We start from the raw sequence: 13,172 nt of genomic DNA on the forward strand, positions 1-13,172 counted from the left end.
GCATGTGACAAATCAAATTTGATATTTGGGCATTTTTGTGCTTTCAAGACAACTGATATACAGGTCAGAAAGATCCCGAGTACCCAGTTGTTTTAAACGCTGCTTCTTAATTATTTTTTTTTTTTTTTAAAGATGTCACCTTTATTTAACCAGGTAGGCTAGTTGAGAACAAGTTTTCATTTGCAACTGCGACCTGACCAAGATAAAGCATAGCAGTTCGACACATACAACACAATTACACGTGGAATAAACAAACAAACATTTCTAACAAACTTTCTAGAACTCCGACTTTGTGACCTTAAGATCACTGACGTCATGATTTGACCTTATCCCAGTTGTCTTCAAGACACCAAGAGATCTCTACTGTCTTTGCTGTAACATTATCCATTGTCCATGTTTTGTTGTATCAGTGCTACATTTTGAGGACATTTGACTAAATAGGTGTTCCTATAGGTTGAGAAACACTGGTCGGGTGTTCGGAGTCTCCACCGGCTGAAAAGTGATTGCATTTGTTTTGAAACTGATGGCTTGTGGTTTGTTGACAACTGTAGCATTTTAGCTAAACCTAATCCAGTTATGGTTGGAATGGAATGATAAACATATGGAAACCATGTTTGACTCCAATCCATTTATTCAATTCCAGCCATTAATGAGCCCGTCCTTCTATAGTTCCTCCCACCAGGCTCCGCTGACTTACATTGCAGGTTAGGAGAATGAGGTTAAGGTTAGCTAAAATGCTACAGTTGTTAATAACTGTTATCCCAGACAACTAGATGGAGCAGTACTGGTAGCCACAACCGTACAAACCACCAGTATCATAACACCGGCTGGCCCGTATGTCAACCGCGTGCAGTTATGACTTAAGGTTTAAAGGCATCACGTGAAAAACATTTTTGCTCTCGTGATAAAACATGTGATGTACTTTATCTGCCTTCTCAAAGAAAATTAATTTGAAAAGATGCACCATGTTTCTGAATGATGCTGCCAGATTACTATTCAATTTGAGAAGGGCGCTCCTTCCTTATGGCTTTTTCCCGGTAACGTCACAGGCCACCCCGGTTCAGCTTAGTCAAACTCCCTCAGTGAAATAGATCAGATACTGTGCCAGTGATTCTGTCAGAAATAAAGAACATCATGGAGGTTAATTAATAAAATGAAAGCTTTAATACAAGTATTTCAGCAATCCAGGTTTCAATATAAACATACAATCATTGACAAAGTACTGGCATGATGTGTTCCCTATGTTACAATCATGGAGATTGAGAGGGCTATAACTAGTCCACTCATGATATAAATAAACGGGGCTATCAAATACCAGATGAGTAGGTGGAATGAAGGGATTGCCTTAACCCAAAGACCAGAATTAAGACTCATTTCTACATTGTAGGTTTTTCAATATAATCAGTTATCTTTGGATTGACTTGAATTCCACTTGAACAAAGCTGCGTTCTTCACCTCTGTGCTAACTGACAACAAAAAAACTAAATTCAATTGATTGAATTTATCAGTAGGCAAGAGCTGCAACATTCAAAAACAAAACTCTAAACCAGAATGCTGTGAGGTCACTGAATGCCTCCCTCTCAGTGTTTAGGGTTCTGTGGGCCAGAGCAGAGTTGTGTCTTAACATCACAACGTTACTAAGACAGTTCCGCTCCCAGCTTCCCCATGGGAAAATATTAAGCAAAGTCTGATTCCCGTGTTAAGCATTGTTTGTTCAACCGTTAAACATCTTCAGATCTGTCCTGTGGCATTGAGGCCGCTGGAGATGGTCTCGTAACCAACAGAGACAAGTGTGAGAACACTGCTCTCCACATCCTCCGGCTGACAATGCTCTTGATCCTGCTGCTGGGTTGTATCCATGGCAACACCAACCGGAGCTCCAGACTCCTGCAGCCGCATCTTCTTCCTGCCTCTGCCCCTCCCTTTGCCCTTCCCTGGCCCTTTCTCTTGACCTTTAACCCCGCCCAGCGACCCGTGCAATTTGTCGTTGCCGTTGTCTCTGGGCTTGCGGTGGCGGCGGCGGATGCGTCTCATTGGAGGGCCGGTGTCGACGGGATCGGTTGCCGCAGCGCCAGACAGGATGCGAATTTGTTTGTCGATCACCATGGTAATCATGTCGAGGGCGGCGTCGAGCATCCCGAGGCCCAAGCCGTGAGTCACGTTGTCGAACGACGCACTGTTGACCGGGTCACGAAAACACTTCCTCATCGCTTCCAGGTGGCTCCTATCGCAGAATAAAGGTGTGTTAGGGTCGGTCTCACTGTACAGAAAACGTATAGATCATAGTTAACTCGTGATTACACCGTGCTGTAACCACACTAACCTGGTTTCTATGACCTTGGACCAGTGTTGGACAGTGTTGGTCTCTGGAATAAGCTGCTTGGCCATGTTGCCAAAGTCTATGTAGTCATGGGAAAAGTCCTTCATGTCGTTACACAGGGCTTTGGTGTCACCTGGAAAACACAACAATCTATAAAGCAAAGCACAAGAGATGCTCTCACTCACACACACACACACACACTTACCCTCTGTGAGCTTGGAAAAGGAAGAAGACACAGAAGTAGTAGTACCAGGAGTAAGACCCAGTATATTTAGAGACTCCTGCAGGGTTTTCTTGCTGGCCGGGCCACGGCTGACCCTGGTGTAGGCTGCTAGTGAACGCAGAGACATCTTCTCTGGAGCCTCCAGACGACGCTTGATCTCGTCATAGGGTATCAGGTACTTGCCTAGGACCAGAGGAACAAGAGACAAATTGTGTTGAGTTTTCTACTTATTCCATACTAATATTTTCTTAACTGACTTGCCTAGTTAAATTAAGGTTAAATTGAGGCCAACCTTCCACCTGGAAAGCTACTGGGTGTGCAGGGTTTTGCACCAGCACTGGTCTAACAACTGATTCAGTTAATTATGGTCCTGAGAATCAGCTGATTAGTACAACCAGGTGTGTTCGAGTAGTACTTTTTTTTCTTCTTCAATTTAACCTTAATTTAAATAGGCCAGTTAAAAAAATATTCTTATTTACAATGACAGCCTAACGCAGACGACGCTGGGCCAATTGTGCACCCCCCTTGGGACTCCCAATTACAGCCAGATGTGATACAGCCTGGATTCGAACCACTGAGATGCAGTGCCTTAGACTGCTGTGCCACTCGGGAGCCCATGAACATCCTGCAGAAAGAGAGGTCTCCAGTAGGAGGGGCCACACCTGGCCTGATTCCCTCCGTCTCTGGCTGTGGTACTTACGGGCCTTGGAACTCTTCATGTTGGGGTCCAAGAGAGACGACACCTCTGCAAACGGAACATGGGGTACGTGGTTGTGGTTCGGAGCGGCATCCTGGGTCTGGGACATGTCCTCTGCTGGGATCTGAATCTGGGCTTGCATCTGGTTCACGTCCCCCATTTGCTGCTGGCCCTGTCCATCCTCCAGCACCATGGAGGGGAGATTGGATAACCCTTGTAACCCTGTCAGCCCCCCAACCATCATCTGCTGCGACCCCCCCTGTCCGACAGAGTTGGTCTGTTCTGAGGAGACTTGGAAGATGCCCATGGCAGGTTTAACCACTCTGAACACCATGTTGCCCTGGGAGTCCACCCCCGCCAGGCTCTGATTTGATTCCATCTGCTCTGATGTCACTTCCTCTTCAATTCCTGGGTGACTGTTTTGGAGTGAGGAAGAGTTTCTCCTGAACCTTTCTATATTTGTTTGCAACGTCCGGGGTAGGATGAGAATGAGCTTACACACTGCTCTAAGGTCAGTTATGGGTAAAGTCTGTAGGACAGAAAAAAACAGACATCAAACTTCAGTCTACAGAGTAATAGTCATCATTAATAAGCCATTACAATAAAATAAAAATCTGTGATTTCATAATTAGATTCCCCAAGTACCTCACATCCAGACTAGGGTTGTTGTTTTTATGTATCTCTTATTTCATCGAGTCGCTATGCAGTCCATGCTTCAAAAATGTGAATTCTTCAACCCTTCCGTTAGCCCGCCATTTTTTGTTTGTTGAAATCCGTACATTTTAATAAAACGTTAATAAAATACAACGACCGACTGTTTCCTTGTTGATTTTCAATTGGCGAGTTACCCTCTTAGAGGAACAGCAATGAGAAAACAGTCGGTGGTTGTTTTTGAATAACGTTTTATTAAAAAGTATGGACTTCAGCAAACAAAGGCACGCAGATGAGAAACATAGGTACATAACAAGGGTTTGAGAATTTTCACTTTCGAAGTATCGACTGCATAGCGAGTCGGAGGTTCGTTTCTAAAACTCTAGTCTGTGCCCAACTTGTGAATCATCATGGAGTTGAGGTACTCGACTACCAATTAAATAAATAATTCCCACCAGTCGCAGATATTTATCCTCTTTCCCACCCTCTCCAATTCAGCAATGTATATTACTTATATTTAAGATTCTATTCTGGTAAATAATTAATGTCTATAACATTTGTATGACATATTGTGGGCTCGTAATAAGAACGCTTTGTCGTCATGCAAAAAAACAACATTAGGAGTTTTGACGTCACCCACGCGCACATCGGAGGCGCTCCGGCCGGACGTCGCTAGCAAGCTAGGTATCTTCTATTTGGCAAGGACACCTGCTTCCTATGTAAATCCAACACAGTGCATTCATTAAAAGCATGTCGCTAGCTACTCAGATGATAGATTGGGCCCAATAAAGTTTGTTAGAAGTACACAGTAACTGCTACCGTTGCAAGTTACCCGAACCACAGTCGCAATTCTGTTTAGTGAAAAGTAAACCGTTAATATTCGCTATTTTCGTCTAAACCTAAACATGGCTGGATAGGCCTCAAAGGGGGAAGGTAAGCGCCTTTGATAAGGCCCAATCGAAATTATTATACAACACATTCAGAACAGGTTGCACAACATTTTCGCGCTAACCTTCACTGCAGTGCAACTAGTGAGGGTTTTCCGACTCACCACTTTGCTGTTTGCGTTTTCCTAACGGCCAGCTGATCCTAGAACGGTGCGTGTGGAGACAGGAGACATTTTCCTTCTTCTCCAGATCTGCTTCGGCGGGTTGCAAATCAGCTCTAGATCTTCTTCTTCTTCTTTGATGAGGTTTAACGGAGGTTGGCATAATGCAAAAGTTGCATTACCGCCACCTACTAGACTGGAGAATAACTCCCTTATACGTTGCTTGAAAAATACATTAATATGCAAATACCCTACCATCTAACACAACACTCACAAAAAAGACATATATACAGTACCATTCAAAAGTTTGGACACACCTCTCATTCAAGGGATTTTCTTTATTTTTACTATGTTCTACATTGCAGAATAATAGTGAAGACATCAAAACTAAGAAATAACACACATGGCTCCATGGCTGTCATCAAGGCAAAGGGTGGCTACTTTGACGAATCTCAAATATAAAATCTATTTTTATTTGATTAACAATTTTTTGGTTACTACATGATTCCACATGTGTTATTTCATTGTGTTGATGTCTTCACTATTATTCAACAATGTAAAAATATTAAAAATAAAGAAAAACCCTTGAATGAGATGTGTGTCCAAACTTTTGACTGGTACTGTATATTTTTGGGATTTTCATTAACTTTAATCCATAGTCCTTCGAAAGAAGTATTGTTCACATATTTTTTTAAACATTTGTATCTAAAAGCATAATAGATATAATTCATATTTTGGCATATTTATTACATTTTGGCAATACCCAGGCCTCCACAGTATTTCATCTGTAGGTGCTACAGATATTGGTCTAATAAATATATCTGTAATATGAGTAGAAATTTTATTTCAATAACAATTTTCTTACATTAATTAAGGATATATGTCAACAATCCTTCCTCCAAATTACCATTCTATGAATTAGATTTCCTGAAATTCCCCCAAATCATGGTATTTTTGTTGTTGTTGTCCTGGTTTCATGTGGACTCACCCCATTTCCTGTTGTGACGACCTGGGCTCATAGTACAGGGGTAGTGTGTTGCCCCATAATGGTACAGAACTTCCGGTTCAGTCAGAGGTTATGTATGACATTGACCTTAAAATGGGTGTGGCCACACTTTAATCTCCACTCACTCAAGCTTACACACACACACACGCACACACACACACACACACTTCTTCTCATCACTGACTCCATATGGAGGGGGCGGAGATGCCGGTGGAAGAGAGAGTTCCTGTAAACATCTCTTGACGCACACACTCTGCGGTGGATGATATCGCTGAACACCATCCGTGCCGGCGGCAGGAGATGATAAACGATCTGTCGCTACACAGTGCTGCTGAAGACAAACACCCCCTCGCCTGTCTGTCTGTCTGTCTGTCTGTCTGTCTGTCTGTCTGTCTGTCTGTCTGTCCCTGTACCGCCTAACTCTCTGTTCATCTCTGTACCTGTCTGTCCCTGTACCGCCTAACTCTCTGTTCATCTCTGTACCTGTCTGTTTTCCTGTGTGACTCTCTATCTGTCTGTCTGTCTGTCCCTGTACCCCCTCGCTCTCTTTCTCCCTCTCTCTAGCAGTACAGCATATTCACACATCCTTACAACCCACACAGGGAGGGTTAGTACTGTGTCTGTCTGGTTGCCTCAGAGGGAAGGGTGTTGAAAAGGAGAGACTCTGAGTTTTACTGATCCGTTACCATACCAACTGTCTTAGCTGTGGGAGCTGGCTCTTTTTAATGGGACGGTTTGGGGATGAGGAGCGGGGGGGTAATGGGATTGGAACCTAAGCCTCTGGGTAGGATTGTGGAACACACACACACACACACACTCTACAACGGCATCATGAAACCTCATGAAAGCTTCAGATGTGCGTGTGCTGTCATCACTCAGCCTGTGTTAACTGAAGTTAAATCTTCAAAGCTCCACCTATTATGACCCAGTGAAGATATCCATCAGAATAGGACAGAAGCCTACTCATGGCCTGATTCCACATGTCTAACTCTAATGCTGCAGTCTAATTCTAAATTATAATTCTAATGTATTCTATACGTGATTATCCCTGGTCACATCCTCCCCTGTCGAACAGTATGAGTGCTATTGTAGCTTCTCAAATTAGCAATAGGAACTGGAGAGAGAGCTCTGTCAACCACTCAGATATGTAGTAACCCTTGTGTTGCCATGACAACTGCACGTTTGTAAAATCAGCACTGTACCATGTGACTCTTGTGTAGTAGGCGAGGTACAAGCTGGGTATGGAACAACAGCAACAAAGAAACAGGGACAGGTTGTGTGTGTGAGTGTGCCCTGTTTTGCTGAGTAGCAACAAGGTTATAGGTAGGTGTGATTCAGCCCGATTCCAATCCCCTCACTAGCCTCCATCATAAGGAGAGTCAAGAAGAGCCAAAGGAAGGGTGCAAATTATCTGATTTGAACCATGCTTCTTCTTTGGCTGGAGGAGGTGAAGGAAAGGAGACAAGGAGAGTTGGATGAGAGAGAGAGATAATACAATCATCTTCACATTGACAGGCTGGAGGAGGTGAAGGAAAGGAGACAAGGAGAGTTGGATGAGAGAGAGAGATAATACAATCATCTTCACATTGACAGGCTGGAGGAGGTGAAGGAAAGGAGACAAGGAGAGTTGGATGAGAGAGAGAGATAAGATAATCATCTACACACTGACAGGCTGGAGGAGGTGAAGGAAAGGAGACAAGGAGAGTTGGATGAGAGAGAGATAAGATAATCATCTACACACTGCATTGGCTTTCAGCTCAGCACAGAGCTAACCAGAGAATCAGCAGTCGCCTGCTCAATACACACACACACTCACACAGGCAGAGCAGAGATCTGGGTTAGAGATAACAAACCTTTAACAATGAACACCAAACTTCAAAGACTTGTGAAGACAAAAACACATTTAGCTTTTAACTTCATGAGGGCTTATGCCCTGAAGTCGGTAGATAAAACAAAGTCTGTAAAAAAAGACGAGTAGTTTTTCTAATTTCTCTACAATCCAAGAAAAAATACGTTCCATAAAGAACCGAAAAGGGTTCTATCGCTTGCTTCATACCCCTTAAAGTTCTAGAACCCTTTTGTAGCGTTCTTTCATCAGAACCCTAGGGATTCTTCTTCACGGAACCAAAGGTAGCCCCATTTATAACCCTGTATGGTGCAATTTATTAATTAAGGCTTCTACTAATGAATAGTAATATTTCTAGCAAAGAATATATTAAAATTGGGACTGTCAAATGATTGAAATGTAATTGAGTTAATCACAGGATTTGCTACGATTAATCGCAAATTCTGAAATTAAGATTTTGTTTATATAAAAACGTTACACTAATATTGACATATTGATTTGGTCAATTGAAAAAGCGCACTTTCTTTAACCTCAATGTCAATTTGTTTTTACATGGTGTTATTTTCAGTGCGTTTTCAGTGTGTTTTCAGTGTGTTTTGAACACTTTCAGACAATGTGATTAATCACGATTAAACAAAAATAGTGCACTAAAATTACAAACATACAATAAATAATTAAAGGATGGACAAAAGACTACCCACATAGTTTTTAGATTGTATTGTCATCACAGTCACATTCAAACACAGATCAGGTAATGCTAAGGCAATTTGGAAATATGCACTGGTGGCCAGGGAGGCATCTCTTTGTTCGAATGATGGCCCATGCCAATCATGGTACAAATGCTGGCTGACTTCTTTATGGAACAGTAGGCCTGCAGTATGGGTTGTTGCCTGGCCGGAGAAGAAAAACGGAGCAAAAACACGAGTTAATCTTCAGAAATAAACATGAGTTAATCGGCCAAAATGAAGACAAAATGCCATGCAGATACAGTTGAAGTCGGAAGTTTACATACACCATAGCCAAATACATTTAAACGAAATTTTTCACAATTCCTGACATTTAATCCTAGTAAAAATTCTATGTCTTGGGTCAGTTAGAATCACCACTTTATTTTAAGAATGTGAAATGTCAGAATAATAGTAGAAAAAATGATTTATTTCAGCTTTAATTTTTTACAAGTTTACATACACTCAATTAGTATTTGCTAGCAATGCCTTTAAATTGTTTAACTTAGGTCAAACATTTCAGGTAGCCCACAAGCTTCCCACAATAAGTTAGCCCATTCCTCCGGACAGAGCTGGTGTAACTGAGTCAGGTTTTTAGGCCTCCTTGCTTGCACAGACTTTTTCAGTTCTGCCCACACATTTTCTATAGGATTGAGGTCAGGGCTTTGTGGCCACTCCAATATCTTGACTTTGTTGTCCTTAAGCCATTTTGCCACAACTTTGGAAGTATGCTTGGGGTCATTGTCCATTTGGAAGACCCATTTGCGACCAAGCTTTAACTGATGTCTTGAGACGTTGCTTCAATATATCCACATAATTTTCCACCTCATGATGCCATCTATTTTGTGAATTGCACCAGTCCCTCCTGCAGCAAAGCACCCCCACAACATGATGATGCCACCCCTGTGCTTCACGGTTGGGATGGTGTTCTTCGGCTTGCAAGCCTCCCCCTTTTTCTTAAAAAAATAACTATGGTCATTATGGCCAAACAGTTCTATTTTTGTCAATGTAAATTGTCTAGTGGCGATTGTTATGAATTGTTCAGCAGTCTAATGGCTTGGGGGTAGAAGCTGTTGATCCTAGACTTGGTGCTCCGGTGCCGATTGCCATGTGGTAGCAAACAAAACAGTCTATAACTTGGGTGACTGGAGTCTCTGACAATTTTATGGGCTTTCCTCTGACACCACCTATTGTATAGGTCCTGGATGGCAGGAAGCTTGGCCCCAGTGATGTACTGGGCCGTTCACACTACCCTCTGTAGCGCCTTATGGTCAGATTCTGAGCAGTTGCCACACCAGGCGGTGATGCAACCGGCCAGGATGCTCTCGATGGTGCAGCTGTAGAACCTTTTGAGGATCTGGGGGCCCATGCCAAATATTTTCAGTCTCTCCCAAGCCCATTGGGGAGTTGCAGCAATAAGACAAGATCGTAAATACCAATTGATATCACGAAATTGGGGGTAAAATTTCATTTTTTTAAATAGATAAAATGTGAATGCATCATTAAAGTTACACTATCAGTTTTACATTTTTCTTTAAGAAAATATTAAAGTTTAGATTGAATAAACTTCCCCGTTCTTGAAAGGAAATTTGCCTTGAAAATATTAGAACCATAAATCAATTATCAAGTTGAGATGAATAGGAACAGGCAAAACATTATGTTAAAAGCAAAAGCAATAAAATTTTCTGTAAAACAGTTGAAAAATAACATTGAATGTAGTGACATCTGTCTTTGTGATGTGAAAATTAAAATGTAGGTTCATATCGGATTAGAATTTGGCAAACTTATGTGTGCAGGTTTCTGACTTTGGTTTCAAAATGATTTCCGTGTTCTCAACAGACAGGTCATAAACATTTCTAATAGTATGGGTAGTTAAGTGGGGCATGGGTCTAAGGCGCTGCATCTCAGTTCTAGAGGTATCACTACAGTACTTGGTTTGAATCCAGGCTGCATCACATCTGGCTGTGATTGGGAGTCCCATAGGGTGGTGCACAATTGGCCCAGCATCGTCCAGGTTTGGCTGGTGTAGGCCATCATTGTAAATAAGAATTTGTTCTTCACTGACTTGCCTGGTTAAATATAACATTCTAAACCAGCAAGGGTCATGCAACTGAAATGTGTTCAAATCTAGTAACAGGAAATAGAGACATTGCTGCGTCTTCAAACATGGACTAAATGGTTTGTGTAACCAGGTCACTGTTGTGTTTCTGAAAACAGAGCTGTGGAATGCAACAAACATGACAAAATCATTCAAAGATATGCAATAAAATTTGGCAGTGAGATCCAAACCTCACTGACTGCTTTTGTAAATCAGATATCAATATGAATTCAATAACTTGTAAGTCCAATGTGCCAGGTTCAAGGTAAAAGCAATTCATGACAGATATTCATATTTGCATTTTAGTAATTTAGCAGACACTCTTATCAAGTACAACATTAGGGGTGAAGCAATTAGGGTTAAGTGTCTTGCTCAAGGGCACATAGACAGAATTGTTTTTGTCTGTTCGGGATTTGAACCAGCGACCTTTCGGTTACTGGCCCAATGCTCTTAACCACTAGGCTACCTAAAGAAGTTAGACAATGACATCACAGGTGGGTGTGGCCAACAGGCCGATTTAACCATTTGCACCGTTGCAACACAAAGCGATCCTTTGCACATTCACATATTTGTCCAGCATTGTGTGTGACATCAAAGGGAGAAGACTATGATTTCATGTGGACACCGCGCATGGATTTGATGTTGTTGTTGGCATAAACTAAAGCAAAACTTGTTCGCTTCTTGTTGAGAAAACGTCAGGGTTGTTCTACAAGACAGGACACATTAATCAAGTAAGACATAAGACAACAAGGAACATATGACATGGACAAACATAGGCCTATATGGGACATAGAGGAGGAGTTGTCTGGTCAAGGTCTTCTGTAAAAGTCACTTCAAAATGGGGGAGAATCATAACCTCCCATTCACAATACTAAAATCCACTGGTTTCATTTCAGAGCTGAGTGTGCTATAGAAAACCAGCCAGGCTGACATGTTCCCCTACTAAATGTGCACATAAACAGGAGCATCGAGCCGATGCCAAGAAATCCATCCAAAGACTCAGCTTTCTGTAGAGCCAGTGATGAGGCATAATGTCAGAAAGAAAACCGACAGTAGAAGGTTGTCACAGAGTTGAAATCGGAAATCATCAGAACAGTTCATCTTCGCTGTGTAAAGGAGTCAATCGTCATTAGAACAACAAGCATGCAAATGTTAATTTCGCCAATGACATTAGACTATCGTGTGTAGGCTATCAATAAACAGCCACCCAGGCAGCTACTGGCTATCATAGGGAGTGAGATAGAGACATGCAGCATTGTCATAAGAGAGCAAGCTACAAACCAGAGATCATGGAGCCTACAAAACAATGGCAAGTGTGGGCGTTCTAAAGCTAAGATGACGATAATAGGAGTTTATCATCAGAATCCTAAGGGCTGTACAGTGCCGAGATCAGAACTGGGGTCAATTCCAATGGTTCCAATTCTAATTCTGCAGCAGTTTAAGGGACAGTTCTCAACCGAAAGTGGTGCTCGTCTCCTCAAGGTGCAGTGGGGATGTTTTATTTGATTAGGATCTCTTTCCGTCCTGTTTCGGACTAATCTTCCAAGAGTCCTTGTGTTTCTGTTCAGTGGAATGGATGTGAGAGAGGTTTAGGTTTAACCCAGAGGCTCTGGCTCCAATCCCAGTACCCCCCCCCCCCCCCCCACACTCCCCATTCCCAAACCGTCTCATCGAAACGAGCCAATCCCCACGCTAAAACCGTTGGTATGGAAACGGACCAGTAAAGCTCCAAATCTCTCATTTTTAACATCCCTTACTGACAAAGGCGCGCACACACACACACACACAAAAGAACCAAAGAATTCTATATACAACACTATATATACAAAGGTATGTGGCCACCACTCCTCTTTCTGTTTACCTGTCACTGTTCTGTATATCTTATTTTGTATTAGAATTTTTTTTTTAAACTATAACTCTTTCTGTCTGTCTGCTCTTTTATGTTTATATAGGAATTGTATGCTTGTCTTTACTACAAGGTACCTATACACCTTTCTTGTGTGTGTTCAATTAAACATATTTGATCAAGGCTACTGATCACATACTGTATGTTTGGTTCAGCTCTGTGAAGTCTTCAGCATCAAGCCTTCTCGTGGACCTGTAGCCAGGTCCAAGCTGGTAGGCCCGAATCCACTAATTTGAAGGGGTGTCAACATACTTTTGACCTTGCTCCCGAGTGGCGCAGCGGTCTAAGGCAATGCATCTCAGTGCAAGAGGTATCACTGCAGTTCTTGGTTCGAATCCAGGCTGCATCACACCTGGCCGTGATTGGGAGTCCCACAGGGCAGTGCACAATAGGCCCACCGTCGTCCGGGGTAGGCCGTCATAGTAAAGAATCATTTGTTCTTAACTGACTTGCCTAGTTAAATAAATAAAAACATGTGTATGACCTCTGATGTAACATGAAAGACCAAATAAAATGTATTTATTTTATTTCAGTGATTTAAATAAACAGGAATGTCAAAGTTATTTGTGACAGGACACTAGCGATATTCATAAAAACATTGAAATAATAAAAAAATCCACTTTAAAAATAAAATAATGTGCAGATCCCCTGC

At 42.1% G+C, this 13,172-nt stretch overlaps 1 protein-coding gene across 2 annotated transcripts; it reads right to left on the bottom strand.

Moving 5' to 3' along the window:
- Positions 1-1,145: 1,145 nt before the first annotated feature.
- On the bottom strand, positions 1,146-5,065 carry LOC115106336 (uncharacterized). 2 transcript variants are annotated; one of them, XM_029628948.2, is made up of 6 exons: positions 4,943-5,065; positions 4,532-4,606; positions 3,244-3,769; positions 2,526-2,726; positions 2,324-2,453; positions 1,146-2,224 (listed from the first exon to the last, which is right to left on the bottom strand). In XM_029628948.2, the coding sequence occupies exons 3-6, from the start codon at positions 3,617-3,619 to the stop codon at positions 1,732-1,734; spliced, it is 1,200 nt and encodes a 399-aa protein (XP_029484808.1). In that variant the 5' UTR covers positions 3,620-3,769; positions 4,532-4,606; positions 4,943-5,065; the 3' UTR covers positions 1,146-1,731. The 2 variants fall into 2 exon arrangements, with proteins under 2 accessions (XP_029484808.1, XP_029484806.1); XM_029628946.2 differs by lacking the exon at positions 4,532-4,606.
- Between the last annotated feature and the right edge of the window lie 8,107 nt (positions 5,066-13,172).

The sequence above is a fragment of the Oncorhynchus nerka genome, linkage group LG23 (assembly GCF_034236695.1).
Source record: "Oncorhynchus nerka isolate Pitt River linkage group LG23, Oner_Uvic_2.0, whole genome shotgun sequence".
In the NCBI taxonomy this organism is placed as follows: domain Eukaryota; kingdom Metazoa; phylum Chordata; class Actinopteri; order Salmoniformes; family Salmonidae; genus Oncorhynchus; species Oncorhynchus nerka.